Raw genomic sequence first — 14,596 nt, forward strand, 5'->3', positions numbered from 1 at the left:
TAAGCAAGGACCTCTCTCTTAAATCTGTTCTACATGTTTCCAATCTTACTTCCAATCTCTTATCTGTTTCGAAGCTTACCAAGAATTTGAACTGTAGCATAACTTTCTTTCCTACTCATTGTGTCTTTCAGGACAGACTGACGAAGAGAACGATTGGGAGCGGTCATGAGTGTGGAGGTCTCTACTATTTTGATGCAAACATCAGTTTGGCCTTACAATCATCTGCTGCCAGTAGTCAGAATAATGAGTCAATAGCTAGGTTACACTTGTGGCATGCGAGGCTAGGTCATTTACCTTTTTCATCATTGCAAGGGCTGTTTCCTGAATTATTCAAGGGTATTTCAAGTCAAAGTTCAGTTTGTGAAGTGTGTTAGTTGTCAAAACAATGTAGAACTCTTTATCCAATTTCTAGTAATGAAATTCAAGCTCCTTTTGATTTGGTCCATTATGATGTTTGGGGCCCTTCACTTCTTGTTTCTGTAGATGGCTTTCGTTACTTTATCAGTTTTATTGATCACTATTCTCGATGCACATGGGTCTACTTGTTAAAAGGACGTGATGAAGTGCCACGGATAACCATGGCATTTTGTAAAATGATTGAAACTCAATTTGACAAGAAGATTAAGCAATTCCGTTCAGACAATGCTGCTGAATATTTTGAAAGATCCTTGAACCTGTTCATGGAGGATGCAGGCATGCTACACTAGTCATCTTGTGCTAGTACCCCTCAACAGAATGGGGTTGCTGAGCGCAAAAATACACTTATTGGAGACTGCTCGAGCTTTACTATTTCAGCACAAGGTTCCCAAGCGCTATTGGTCTTAAGCAGTCCTTACCGCATCATATCTGATAAATCGGATGCCATCCAAGGTGTTGGGTATGAAAACTCCACCTAGAGTCTTTGGTTGTGTATGTTTTATACATGTAAAGGATCCAAAGAAGACCAAGTTGGATCCTAGGGCTACGAAAGGAATCTTTCTAGGGCACTCTCCTACATAGAAGGGTTACAAGTGTTATGATCCCGTTACCAAGAAGAAATACGTCACAAAAGATGTGGTATTTTTGGAGTCTCAATCCTATTTTTATTCTTCCCAAAATCCTCTTCAGGGGGAGACTAGTGGGATGGAAGAGGATTCTTCTTCCCCCTCTTTTTTTGTCCCTCTTTCTGCCTCGGGCCTTCCATCTTCTCCTCCTGATCCTCCTAGTTGTAGCATCCCAGGTGAATCTAGTGAGGCTCCCATCGAACCTGTTACCACTCTTGATGCTGCAGATGTAACTGAGGACACTAGTAGGCAACAAAAAGATATAAGAATCACCTACAACAGAAGGAAAAAAGACCCTCTAACTCATGGCAGCAACCAATCGGACTCGGATCAATCTGTCTCAGCAACTCCAGGTAATCTTGTCATTCATACTTCTAATTTGGATCTCCCTATTGCTCTTCGTAAGTCTACCCGTTCTTGTACTATCCGACACCCCATTGCTGAATTTGTTTCTTACTCACGTTTATCTCCTTCTTATTAATCCTTTGTGTCTGCTCTCTCTTCCATGCATGTCCCTCTAGGTACTCAGAGGCTGTGTCTGACCCAAGATGGAGAGAGGCTATGAATGAAGAAATTAAAGCCTTAATGAAAGCAAGGACTTGGGAATTAGTGGATCTACTAGAAGGGAAGAGCATTGTGGGATGCAAGTGGGTGTTCATTGTGAAGCATAGGGAGGACGGGTCCATTGAAAGATACAAGGCCAGACTTGTAGCAAAGGGGTTTACTCAAAAAGAAGGGATTGACTACAAAGAGACCTTTGCTCCAGTCGCGAAGCTCAACACAATCCGGGTTCTATTGTCATTAGCTGCAAACTTCTCATGGGAGCTACATCAGTTGGATGTGAAGAACACTTTCCTAAATGGCGATCTACATGAAGAGGTATTCATGGATCCTCCACCAGGTTATGGCTTTGATGGGAAAGTGTGTAAACCGAGGAAAGCATTATATGGTCTTAAGCAGTCTCCTCGGGCTTGGTTTGAGAAGCTCTGTGGGGCCATGAAGAGAGTGGGATACACTCAAAGTGGTGCAGATCATACCTTGTTCATAAGGAAATAGGATAGCAGACTTACGACACTCATCGTCTATGTGGATGATATGATGATTACAGGGAATGATCTAGAAGAGATAAAAAGATTGAAGGAGTTCTTGGCTTCTGAGTTTGAGATCAAAGACTTGGGCCATCTGAGATACTTCCTTAGAATTGAAGTTGCTAGGTCACAAGAGGGCATCTATATATGTCAACGGAAGTATGTCCTTGATCTTCTAGAGGAGACGGGTATGATGGGGAGTAGACCAGCAGATACTCCAATACAATAGAACCATGGTCTACAGGAATCAGTAGGAGAGGACTACCTTGATAAAGAGAGAGACCAAAAACTGGTAGGGAAGTTGATATATCTATCTCTCACTCGACCAGATATTGCTTATGCTGTACATGTTGTCAGCCAGTTCATGCACTCTTCAAAGATTCCTCATATGAGAGCAGCGGAAAGGATTCTTAGGTCCTTGAAGACTTGCCCAGGAAAAAGAATTCTGTTCAAAAAACACAATGAAATTGAAATTGAAGCATATACTGATGCAGATTGGGCTGGTTCTGTTGGAGACATGAAGTCTACTTCTGGGTATTACACGTTCGTTGGAGGGAATTTGGTTTCATGGCGAAGTAAAAAGCATAATGTGGTTGCTAGATCAAGTGCAGAGGCTGAATATCGAGCTATGGCTCATGGTGTTATTGAACTATTGTGGCTTAGGTCCCTTCTTGGTGAGCTCGGGATAAAGGTCGAGTGTCCTCTCAGGTTGTACTGTGACAACAAGGCTGCCATCAACATTGCAAATAACCCAGTGCAACATGATAGGACGAAGCATATTGAGATTGACCGACACTTCGTTAGAGAAAGGATAGTCTCAGGGGAACTCTGCATTCCTTATACTCCTTCCGAGATGCAGATTGCAGATGTGCTAACAAAAGGACTAGCTTCAACTAAATTCTTAGACTTACTTGGCAAGCTAAACATGACTGACATCCATGCTTAGCTTGAGGGGGAGTGTTGGTTCGGCAACATTACTTTGTAAACATCTATATAAGATTGTAGGGTCGGCTGAAGTGAGTAAGCTGCCATTCTCAAATATTTCATTTTTATAAATATTTTTATGTTATTTAATAAATAAAATAAATAGGTTCCTGAAAATACCTTTCAATAGGTGTATTGGAACCTTGCCGATACAATATAATACACACCATATCGATATTTTGAACCTTGCCCTCAGTTTATTTGATTTTCAAAATCCAGATCCCTAACTATTTGCCAAACCCATATTCCCTGCCCAGATTGGATCATAAGATTTGAAGGTTAAACTATTAGCCATAATTTTTATATGGCCCAATACTGTACAATGTTTTAAAACATGGAGGCATTTACAAGGCATTCCACTATAGTGAGTCATAGGGCATGATTCAGAATGCAAGAGAAAAGCATTGCGTCTTGAGCTTTGTTGGGTTGGGGTGTCTGCCTTTCCATGGTGTCACTTTTCTCTTTGGGTAGGTAATTGGTTTGTGCAGTAGTTTCAGTTTGTTTTGGTGAGCAGTTTGTTTATTTCACTCTTGAAACCTGATGGATCACTAACATCCATTATAATTGTCCAAAGGAATTCATTAAACTGTGTAAAAAGAACATTTGATCTTCTTGGTAATCTTTTAAGCTGAGCATCTGTTTTCAACATATTCCAACAGTATAATGCAGAAAAGTTTAACAAGAATAATGTTGTTTAGGAGTTTTTTTTTTTTTTGGTACTGTTTATATGACAATCCATGTTTATAAACTTATCTAAACACATTCCTCATCCTTTTACATTTGAATGTGGGAAAACCCATTTCATATATGGAAATGATTTCCATAGATTTTTGGACCAGCAAATTTCTTAGGGTATCTGATAGTTCTTCATGCCTGACAATCTGACATCAATGCACTTGCCATGTTTAAGTAACATAATTCAAAATATTTGAAAAACATACATAGTAAGTTATATTTCCTTGTAAAATAATAAGACTTTCTTCATTCCCAAAAAAATCAGTTAAAAGTTCACATATTCTAGTAGATGATAACAAATTGTACAGACATTCGAATACTGAGTCTGCTGGACTCTGTGTTTGACAAATTTTAATGTGTCTGAAATCAATATAGGTGCAATGTTCAAGTAGCAAAGTATTTAGGACAGCATAACAATAAATCATTTTATTAAGGATATATGATACTTACTTTCTTAAAACTCCTTTGAGAAATGGGAACATCTGTTGCAACTGTTCCAGTTGTGACAAACCTTGTACAAAGGTGACAGGGACAAGGAACAAAAACATGAAAAGAATTGCAGCCAAAAGAGTTGCTATTCGACGAAACCAAAGCTGCCTATAGGGTATCCAAAGGTTTGACCAATAAACATCATGTGGTTCTGGTGCCAACTCAGTGACCCATAACATGGGATTTGAAGATTGAAGAACCTGTGAAGCAATGACAGCAGCATAGCGGGTCTTGAAAAAAACAAAAGCTGCAGAAATTTCCTGCATGGGAGGTGGATATTCATAGCCTCAGTAAAGCTAGAAACCTACTAGCAATAATTTTCATGGTTTAATGAGGTTTATAGACATTTCATTACAGTTGTTTGCACATGAAAAAAAATATTATTAAACCTCATGGCAATGAGGTTTATAGACATTTAAAACTTTACAAGTAGAATTTGATACATGTAAACAGGTTGAAAGGAGCCTTTCTGCATATTTCTGATCTCTTATATTCATGTGCAAAGAGCTAGACTACTATCAGTCCATAGATTGGAAGCGTGAACCCAATTTATGAACCAAATAGTGTCCAAATTCTAGGCAATAGGGAATTGCCCACTGTTCAGGAAGTGTATGCACTTTTGCAGTCAGAGGAGAACAGGAAGATTGATGAGTAAGTTTCTTTGGTTACTGTTGAGAATATACAATGAGTTGTGAAGGTATTTCGGTCTTTTTCTTTCTCTTCCTTTGCTTCACATTGAAAAGCTTGGGATCAGAGAAGTCTCTAAATTCAGGGTAAGGCTTCTACTGGTGTTCATTACCCTAGAGGCAATTTGCTGATGTTAGATTGCTGCCGAATGATATCAGAAATTCGTACAAGTAGCGGCAGCCATTCTTGAATCTGGTATTATTCAAATTACCCCATTTTAGGGATTTTTTGGTATAGGTTTCACATCCAATCAGTCTCCCCTCTTAAGGTTTTTGGTTATCTCTGCTTTGTTCATGATACGAGTCCATCTAAATACAAATTTTATCTAAGTCTATTAGAAGTGTTTTCATTGGTTATTTTCCTGTTCAAAAAGGGTATCACTGCTTTGATCCTCAATTTGGAAGGAGATATGTATTTAAGAATGTTACCTTCATCGAGTCTGCCTCCTTTTTTCAACCATCTCGTCCTTCTCTTCAAGGGGAGAGTGTCAGTGAAGATCGGACTCCCTGTTGTCTTCCTATTTCGGCCTCACTTTCTACTTCTAGTCCATAGTCCATCTTCTTCTCCTCCTACTACTAGCATTCCTTCACATCCTCCACCTCCTCCTACATACTGTCCTCAGTTTTGGCAATAGTATTTTATCAGGCGACGGAAGAAGGTGACTCCCAATGCTAGATGTCCATCACAACCTGAACACCCCGACTTAGGTAACCTTGATCTACACCTCTTGAACTTCATGATGCTCCTGTCATTGTGATCCCAACCTTGATCTTCCCATTGCCATCCACAAGATAAAGAAAATGTACCAACTATCCCATCATAATTATGCTTCTTATACTGCTCTCTCACCCTCTTATTGTGTCTGTATCTCTATTATTTCGTTTCTTTTTATTGCTCATAGTGTTACAAGGTAGTACAATCATCTCGTTGGAGGGAAGCTATGAACCAAAAGATGGATGCTCTTATAAAGATCCAGGCTTGGGAGCTTGTCTCTCTTCCCAAGGATAAGTCTCTAGTTGGATGTAAGTGGGTGTATACTGTTAAATACAAGGCTAGTGGCTCTATTGAGAGATACTTAGCACAGTTGGTAGCCAAAGGGTATACTCATACCTATGGCATTGATTATCAGGAACATTTGCTTCAGTGGCAAAAAGGAATTCTATTCGTGTGATCATGTCTCTTGTAGCTAGACCTATTCATGGGCTGGGCTCAAGCTTGGCTTTTTCCAAAATTTGAATATGCCTGGCCCAAAGCCTAAGCCTGAAATAGTGTAAAGCCAGGCCCGAAGCCCGGCTTGTGAGCAAGTCTACAACACAATTTTCTTGGCCTATATACCAAATGGATATGAAGAATGCCTTTCTTAATGGAGACTTGTAAGAGGCAGTTTATGTGGACTTGCCTCCAAGACTGAGCCTTCCTAATAGTGAGGGAAAGGTCTGTCATCTAAAGAAGTCCCTATATAGGCTCAAACAGTCTCCCAAAGCTTGGTTTGGTAGGTTCAAAAGGGTAATCTTTGTAGAGAAGATGGGCCGAATGGCCCATACGCTGTTTATCTTTTATGTTCTTTGCTATAATGGGCCATAATTTGGGCTTTTATTCTTTCTTATGTTACGTTTTTAATTTTCTGCCCAACTAGGGGCCTCTCTGTAAATTACTAAAGTTTAACTTAATAAAATGGAATTAGGGGTGTAAGAGAGGGGAGTTATGTTCGAAAATCTCTCTCTCTGAACCCTAGTTGCTGCCACTTTCTTCTTCCTCTTCTCTCTTCTTGAAACCTGATTTCTGCTACTTTCTTTTGATTTTTTGCAACTTTTTAAACAGTCATTTCTTTTCAAAAGGCTGTTTTTCTTCTTGGTATCAGAGCAGGCTCGACTTTTTCCTTTTTTCACCTCTTTTTTCCCATACACAGTGTGTATGGAGAACTGAATCGTATGAATAGTTAAAGAAACCTATTTCAGCCCAGTTGTTAGTGGTTTTTGAAGAGAAGGGGACTGGTTTTGTCGTCCTCCTAATTGATTCAAGTGTGTTGCCCGAAACCCTAATTTTCTAGAGAAATCTGATTGCGAGCCCCATAGGGAGTTTGACTTGGGTGCTCAGTGACTGAAAGTCTTCTCATCCTTAATCTTGAAGATCGATTCAAGTGGATTGGTGTTTTGTGAAGTCTACAAGGAGCGGCTGAGATTTCTCTGTTTATCCCGAGTTCCGGGTGTGACGCAGGTAGCAGGTATGGCTGTATAGAGGTTGACTCACAACACAATTTTTCTTCTGTCTTCATTTGTTGTTATTCGAAATTGTTAGAAGTTATTTTCGAAATATTTTAAGAAGATGAACCCTTCAGAAGTTGAAAACAAGCATGTTGCTGAATCCAGACAGGTTCCAGGAGCCTCTTTAGACTCTCTACTAGCTATGACCATAGTCAAGCTAGATGGAACTAATTATCTGGCTTGGTCACAATCAGTAAAAATTCATATCTGCAGTAGAGGCAAATAGGGTTTTATCTCCAGGAGCAAAAAGGCTCCTTTGGAAGATGATCCATCATATGAAAAATGGATGCAAGAAAATTATACTGTTATTGGATGGCTTGTGAATTCAATGCAACCGAAAATTAGTCAACACTATTTGTGGATGAATTCAGCAAAGGAAATTTGGGATAGTGTTGCTGAAACCTATTCCCAAAAATTAAATGTGGCCAGGGCTTACAAGCTGAGGAGTGATGTGAAGAATTTGAGACAGGGGGAGAAACCTTTAGCTGTTTATTTCTCAGTACTGAAGTCTCTGGCAAGAAATTGATTTGATAGAAGTTGTAGCCTGGGACACCACTAATGATGTTGAGACCTACAGGAAACTTGTTGAAAGAAACAGGGTATTTGAGTTTTTGACAAGGTTGAATCCAGAGTATGACATCACAAAGCAAAATATCTTATCCAAGGGTAGTGTTTCACTATCTCAAGCCTATGCCTTAGTAAGTAGTGAAGAAAGCAAGAGACTTGTCTAGGTTCAAGGGGTTGGTCTAAATGATCACTTTGCTAATATGGGAGTGAAACCCAAGGGAGTTGCAGGGACTCCAAGTAGCTCAAGGAAGAAAGAAAGTATTTGTGAGTATTGTAAGAAGCCAAAACACACTAAAGACAAGTGTTGGAAATTGCATCCTAAGCTTCTTCCTCTTCGGTTTCAAGAGAAGTTGGTAATATGAAGGCAAGAAGTGCCAATATTGTTGTTGGTCCAGATAGTGACAGATGTCTAACTGAAGAGATGACTGCTAGTGAGCAGTTAGTAGCTATGAAGGCAGAGTATGAGAAGTTTGGAAGGATGATCAGTTACCTAGAGGGTGTGGCCTCTTCTTCCAACCCTCCAGGAAATTCAACCTCTTCTGCATTTGCTCATTCAGGTATACGGGCTTCTGCCAATCATGCAACTATTTCAGGTAATCGTAGGATCCCTTGGAATATTGATTATGGTGGTTTTGATCATAAGACCAGCCTTTCCACTTTGTTTGTTTCTTATGATTTACTTCCTGACTGTGACAAAATCACCCTAGCCGATGGCTCTCTTGCCCCTATCTCCGGCAAAGGAACCATCAAGGCTACATATTCCTTGGTACTTCCTTTTGCTCTTCATGTATCCAAGCTAAATACAAATTTGTTATCTATAAGTAGCCTAACTAATTCATTGAACTGTTGTGTAACCTTCTTTCCTTCCTACTGTGTTTTTTAGGATCTGGAGTCTCAAAAAGTGATTGGGAGTGGCCATGAGGCGAATGGAATATATCTGCTGGACACTCCTGGATAGAGCCATGGACAACTTGGAAAAGTTGCTTTTGGGTCTACATTTACAGAGTCCATCAGTTGAGTCATGTTATGTCATTTTCGTTTGGGTCATCTTTCTTTTTCTACATTAAGTCATTTATTCTCATAACTATTTAAGGGAATTAGTCTGTCCAATCTTCATTGTGAGTCGTGTGAGTTGTCAAAACATTGTAGAAGTAGTTATCCTTTGAGTAATAAAAGATCTTCTTCTCCATTCCATATTGTGCACACTGATGTGTGGGGGCCTTACCACTTACCTTCTATGGGTGGCTACAAATATTTTATCTTGTTCATTGATGACTTTTCACGGTTCACTTGGATATTTTTGATGAAGTCCAGTGATGAAGTTCCCAGACTTGTGAGGCAATTCCATGAATTTGTTCTAACCTAGTTTGATACCAGAATTAAAATTTTCAAATCCAATAATGCAAAAGAATATTTTGAAAAAACCTGACCTACTATCTCAGTGATTTGGGGGTTATTCACCAAAGCTCCGTGTTAGGACCCCAGAACATAATGGAGTTGCTGAAAGAAAAAACCGGCATATTGTTGAAGTTGCAAGAAGTATCCTATTTGCCTCACATGTCCCTACAAAATTTTGGGGTGACGTTGTTCCCACTACAACCTACCTAATCAACCGTATGCCATCCAGAGTTTTGGGGTTTAAGTCTCCCTTCAGTCTTCTTCATCCGAGCAAGGATCTTTGAAGAAAACTGAAGAGAGTAGACCTTGAGAGTTCGGCAATGAGGGTTTGAGAGTGAGAGTTTCGAACCATACTCTCTGTCAGCACCCTAACACTGTTTTATTAAGATAGATTTGAATAATTACAAGGAAGCCCTTAGTTGGGCAAGAAATTACAAAGAACATAATATAGACAGGATGGGCCCAGAATAAGGCCCATTACAGAAAAACATAAATAATAAGAAAAGAATAAACAACCTATGGGCCATTCGGCCCATCTTCTCTATACTCCCCCACAAGCTGAGCATAGATGTCAATCATGCCAAGCTTGCTAGTATCATGCTGAAGTTTTGCCTTGGGAATGCCTTTGGTGAGAAAATCTGCCAACCGTCCTTCAGATGTGATGAAAGGAAGACATACTTCACCCGAAGAGACCCTTTCCCTAATGAACCGAGATTTCATTACGGGATTTCATCAGATGTGAGAAAATTCATGGAACTGTCTTACAAGTCTTGGAACTTCATCACTGGATTTCATCAGGAATATCCAAGTGAACTGAGAGAAGTCATCAATAAACAGGATAAAATATTTGTAGCCACCCATGGAGGGTAAGTGGTAAGGCCCCCACACATCAGAGTGCACAATATTAAAAGGAAAAGAAGATCTTTTATTGCTCAAAGGATAATTGTTTCTACAATGCTTTGATAACTCACAAGACTCACAATGAAGACTGAATAAACTAATTCCCTTAAACAGTTCAGGGAATAAATGACTCAAGGCAGAAAAAGACAGATGACCAAAATGACGATGACACAACATAATCCAACTGACAGACTCTGAAGAAACAGATCCGAGAGCAACATTCCCAAGATGATCAGTGCATTGTCCCGGAGTATCAAGCAGGTATATTCCGTTCGCCCGACAGCTACATTTGCATATTCTGCATTGTCCCGGAGATCATCTTCCCAAACTTTTCATATTCTGCTCTCATGGCTGCCAACTGTGCACAAGCAGACATTTCTTTAGTATCTCGCCCGACAGCTACATTTGCACTTCCTGATCTTTTACTATCATGTTTTTTCTGAAACCGAATGGGAACAAGATTAGGATGTAATTTCCAGCACTTGTCTTTTGTGTGCTTCGGCTTCTTGCAGTACTCACATATAACTTCTTTCTTTCCTGTGCCACTAGAAGTTCCAACACTCCCTTTAGGTTTAACCCCCATATTCGCAAAGTGATCACTAATATCAACCCCTTGAACCTGGACAACCCTTCTGCTCTCTTCACTACTCACCAATGCATAAGCTTGTGACAATGAGACACACTCCTTGGAAAGAATATTCTGTTTTGTGATATCATATTCTGGGTTTAGTCCGATTAAGAACTCAAAAACCCTGTTCCTTTCAACCAATTTTCTGTAGGTCTCTGCATCATTGGTGGTGTCCCAAGCTACAGCTTCTATTAGGTCAATCTCTTGCCATAGAGACTTCAGGGTTGAGAAATATACAGCTAGAGGTTTCTCCTCTTGCCTTAAATTCTTTACATCACTTCTCAATTTATATGCTCTGGCCACATTGAGTTTTTGGGAATAGGTTTCTGCAACACTGTCCCAAATTTCCTTTGCTGAATTCATCCATAGGTAGTGTTGACTAATTTGTGGCTGCATTGAGTTCACAAGCCACCCAATGACAGTGTAATTTTCTTGCATCCACTTCTCGTAGGATGGATCATCTTCTGGGGGAGCCTTCTTGCTCCTGGAAATGAACCCCCACTTTCCTCTACTACATACATATATCTTTACTGATTGTGACCATGCCAGATAATTAGTTCCATCTAGTTTGACTGTGGTCACAGTCAATAAAGAATCACTTGGAGTCCCCTGAAACAGTCCATATTCAGCACCATTCTTGTTTTCAAACTCTGAGGAGTACATCATGTAAACACTTCAAATATGATTTCAGATGACTTCTACAAGTATATTGAATGAGGACGAGCAAGGGCTGAGTTCCACCGTCCTCAAGAAGGCAATACACAAGGCCAAACTACACCCAAAAGTTGTGAGAACCAAGACTGAAGCAGAAACTTCTACACGAGTCACCCAAAAACAGTTTGGTTTGGCCTTCAAGAAGTAATCAGAAACTTCTAGGCACTGTGCAGTCAACCGAAGTTCCTTTTCAAATCAGGGAAATTTTGAGCTTCAAATCAGAACCGAGCTGTTCCCCTTCCCCTTTTTCTTTTCTCTGATTCTTCCTGGCCACCGAACCACTTCTCCAAGAGATTCGAGTCTTGGGCACTTCCAATGACCTCCAAGAATCAGGCAACACGAGTTAAGCTTCCAGCCCTAGGATATTGAAGTTCAAGTATGCTCTGATACCATGAAGAAAACTGAAGAGAGTAGACCTTGAGAGTGAGAGTTTCGAACCATACTCTCTCTCAGCACCCTAACACTGTTTTATTAAGATAGATTTGAATAATTACAAGGAGGCCCTTAGTTGGGCAAGAAATTACAAAGAACATAATATAGACAGGATGGGTCCAGAATAAAGCCCATTACAGAAAAACATAAATAATAAGAAAAGAATAAACAGCCTATGGGCCATTCGGCCCATCTTCTCTACAATATTTTTCCTATTCCTCTCTGTGTCTTTGGCTGCACTTGTTATGTACATATCCCAAGTGTCCAAAGACATAAATTTGAACCAAAAGCCCACAAGTGTATCTTCCTTGGTTATTCCCCCACACATAAGGGTTATTGTTGTTTTGATTTGAAGACTGGCACTCAGTATGTCTCAATGGATGTCACCTTTGATGAGCTCTCTTCCTTTTATGATTCTTCTCAGGAGAGTCATTGTCCAAAGGGGGAGAATTTGTCATAGTTGTATGTTCTCCCCTTTCCTGTCCTAGTTGAGTCTTCTGTTGAGACTCTTTCCTCCTTCAAATAAGTCAAGGGAGGATCAGCCATTTCATTCTCATTCCAATGTTCCTATCCCTCCTCCTTTACCTCCTCGTCCTCTTTTTAATCACAGGTTGTACCAATGGCAGAGAACCAGAAGTGAGCAGATTGTTTCCCCTACACCACATGAGCCTCCTACACTTCCAGTCATAGAAGAGACAACAGGTACTGATACAACCCCCTTTGGAGTCATCCTTTCCAGACCTTGATATCCCTATTGCTATTAGGAAAGGAAAAAGGAAGTGTACTGCACATTGCATTTCCAAACACCTTTCTTATAGTTTGCTCTCTCCTTCATATTTTGGCTACCTTTCTTCTGTTGCTTCTAACCCAATTCTCAGGTCTGTGTCAGAAGCTCTTACTATTCTAGAATGGAGGGATGCTATGAGAACAAAAATTGATGCGTTGCACAAGAATGACACTTGGGAAGTGGTTGATTTACCTGAAGGGAAGGATCCAATAGGCTATAAGTGGGTTTTTACCATCAAATATCATGCTGATGGCACCATTGAAAGGTACAAGGCTAGGCTGGTTGCAAAAGGTTATACACAGACATATGGGATTGATTATCTAGAGACCTTTGCTCTTGTTGCCAAGATGACTTCTGTGAGAGTTCTGCTATCTCTGGCTGCACACTCAGATTGGCTACTTTATCAACTGGATGTAAAGAATGCTTTTCTGAATGGAGAGTTACATGAGGAGGTTTATATGTCCTCTTCCTCTAGGGATGTATGAAACATATATGAAAGGGAAGGTTTGTAGGCTGAAGAAATCTCTTTATGGACTTAAACAGTCCCCTAGGGCATGGTTTGAAAGGTTTAGGGCTGCCCTTGTTAGCTTTGGCTATGTACAGACTCAATCTGATCATACCCTCTTTGTGAAGAGGAGAGGATCCGTGGCAGTTTACCTGATTGTGTATGTTGATGATATTGTTGTGACAGGTAATGATGTATCAGGGATTAATGATCTCAAATCTTTCCTTCATACAGAATTTGAGATCAAAGACCTGGGGGAATTGATATACTTTCTTGGCATAGAAATTGCTAGATCCAAAGATGGGATCTTTATTTCTCAGAGAAAGTATGTACTTGACTTGCTCTCTAAAACAGGGAAGATGGGTTCTAGATCAGTTGCTACTCCTATTGATATGAGTCATAAACTCTCTGCTTCAGATGGAATATTGTTGAAAGATAAGGAAGTTTTCCAGAGACTACTTGGAAAACTTCTCTATCTATGCATGACTCGGCTAGACATTGCATATGCTGTCAGTTGCATTAGTCAGTTCATGCATGCTCCCAGGGATACTCACATGGCAGCAGTAGAGCGGATTCTGTGTTATTTGAAGGGTTCCCCTGGAAAGGGAATTCTATTTGCTAAGCATGGCCATATGAAACTTGAAGCCTACACAGATGCTAATTGGGCCAGAAACATTGATGACAGAAGATCTACCTCTGGGTACTATAGCTTGGTGGCAAGTAATATTGCCTCTTGGAGAAGCAAGAAACAATCCGTTGTTGCCTGATCTTCAGCCGAAGCTGAATACAGAGCAATGGCTCATGGAGTTTCTGAACTATTGTGGCTTAGATCCTTGATGGAGGAACTGGGTATTGAGCATGATAAGCCAATGATGTTATACTGTGATAATCAGGCTGCCAACAACATTGTTCACAATCCAGTGCAACATGACAAAACTAAATATATTGAAGTTGACAGACACTTCATTCGAGAAAGAGTGGCTTTTGGAGAGGTGTGTCTACCTTTCATCACTTCTGAAGGACAGTTAGCTGATTTCCTCACGAAGAGCATTCCAAAGGCTAACTTCAGCATGATACTGGCAAGCTTGGCATGATTGACATTGTTAGAGTTAGCCGAATAAGGGTAGATTAGTCAACTCACCTTGGTTAAGTTATGAGCTTATGTGGCAGTCTTATTAGAGGTTCTCTGTCCCATACTTAAGTAGGGGCAGTTTAGTCCTTGTACATTTAATTAGAAGCCTAATCACTATTAAGAGGTCGACTGATAGGGTTTAGCTATCAGGTTCGACAGTTCTTTCATCTTCTTCTTCTTCTCTTCTTCTTCTTCTCCTTCTCTTTCTTCTTCTCCTTACTGGTTCGGACTACTGTAGCTACA

The 14,596-nt window shown here is 40.1% G+C and overlaps 1 protein-coding gene across 9 annotated transcripts in view; it reads right to left on the bottom strand.

The window, feature by feature from the left end:
- LOC104589141 (hyperosmolality-gated Ca2+ permeable channel 2.1-like) overlaps positions 1-14,596 on the bottom strand; it is a 126,543-nt gene that overhangs the window by 13,861 nt on the left and 98,086 nt on the right. For all 9 annotated transcript variants that reach the window (XM_088888381.1, XM_088888377.1, XM_088888384.1 and 6 more), the window contains one exon: positions 4,301-4,599. In XM_088888381.1, the coding sequence (XP_088744507.1) occupies positions 4,301-4,599 (299 nt within the window). The remainder of the gene's footprint in view (positions 1-4,300; positions 4,600-14,596) is intronic.

This window comes from Nelumbo nucifera, chromosome 5, assembly GCF_055504915.1.
Source record: "Nelumbo nucifera cultivar China Antique chromosome 5, China Antique-T2T, whole genome shotgun sequence".
NCBI classification, from domain to species: domain Eukaryota; kingdom Viridiplantae; phylum Streptophyta; class Magnoliopsida; order Proteales; family Nelumbonaceae; genus Nelumbo; species Nelumbo nucifera.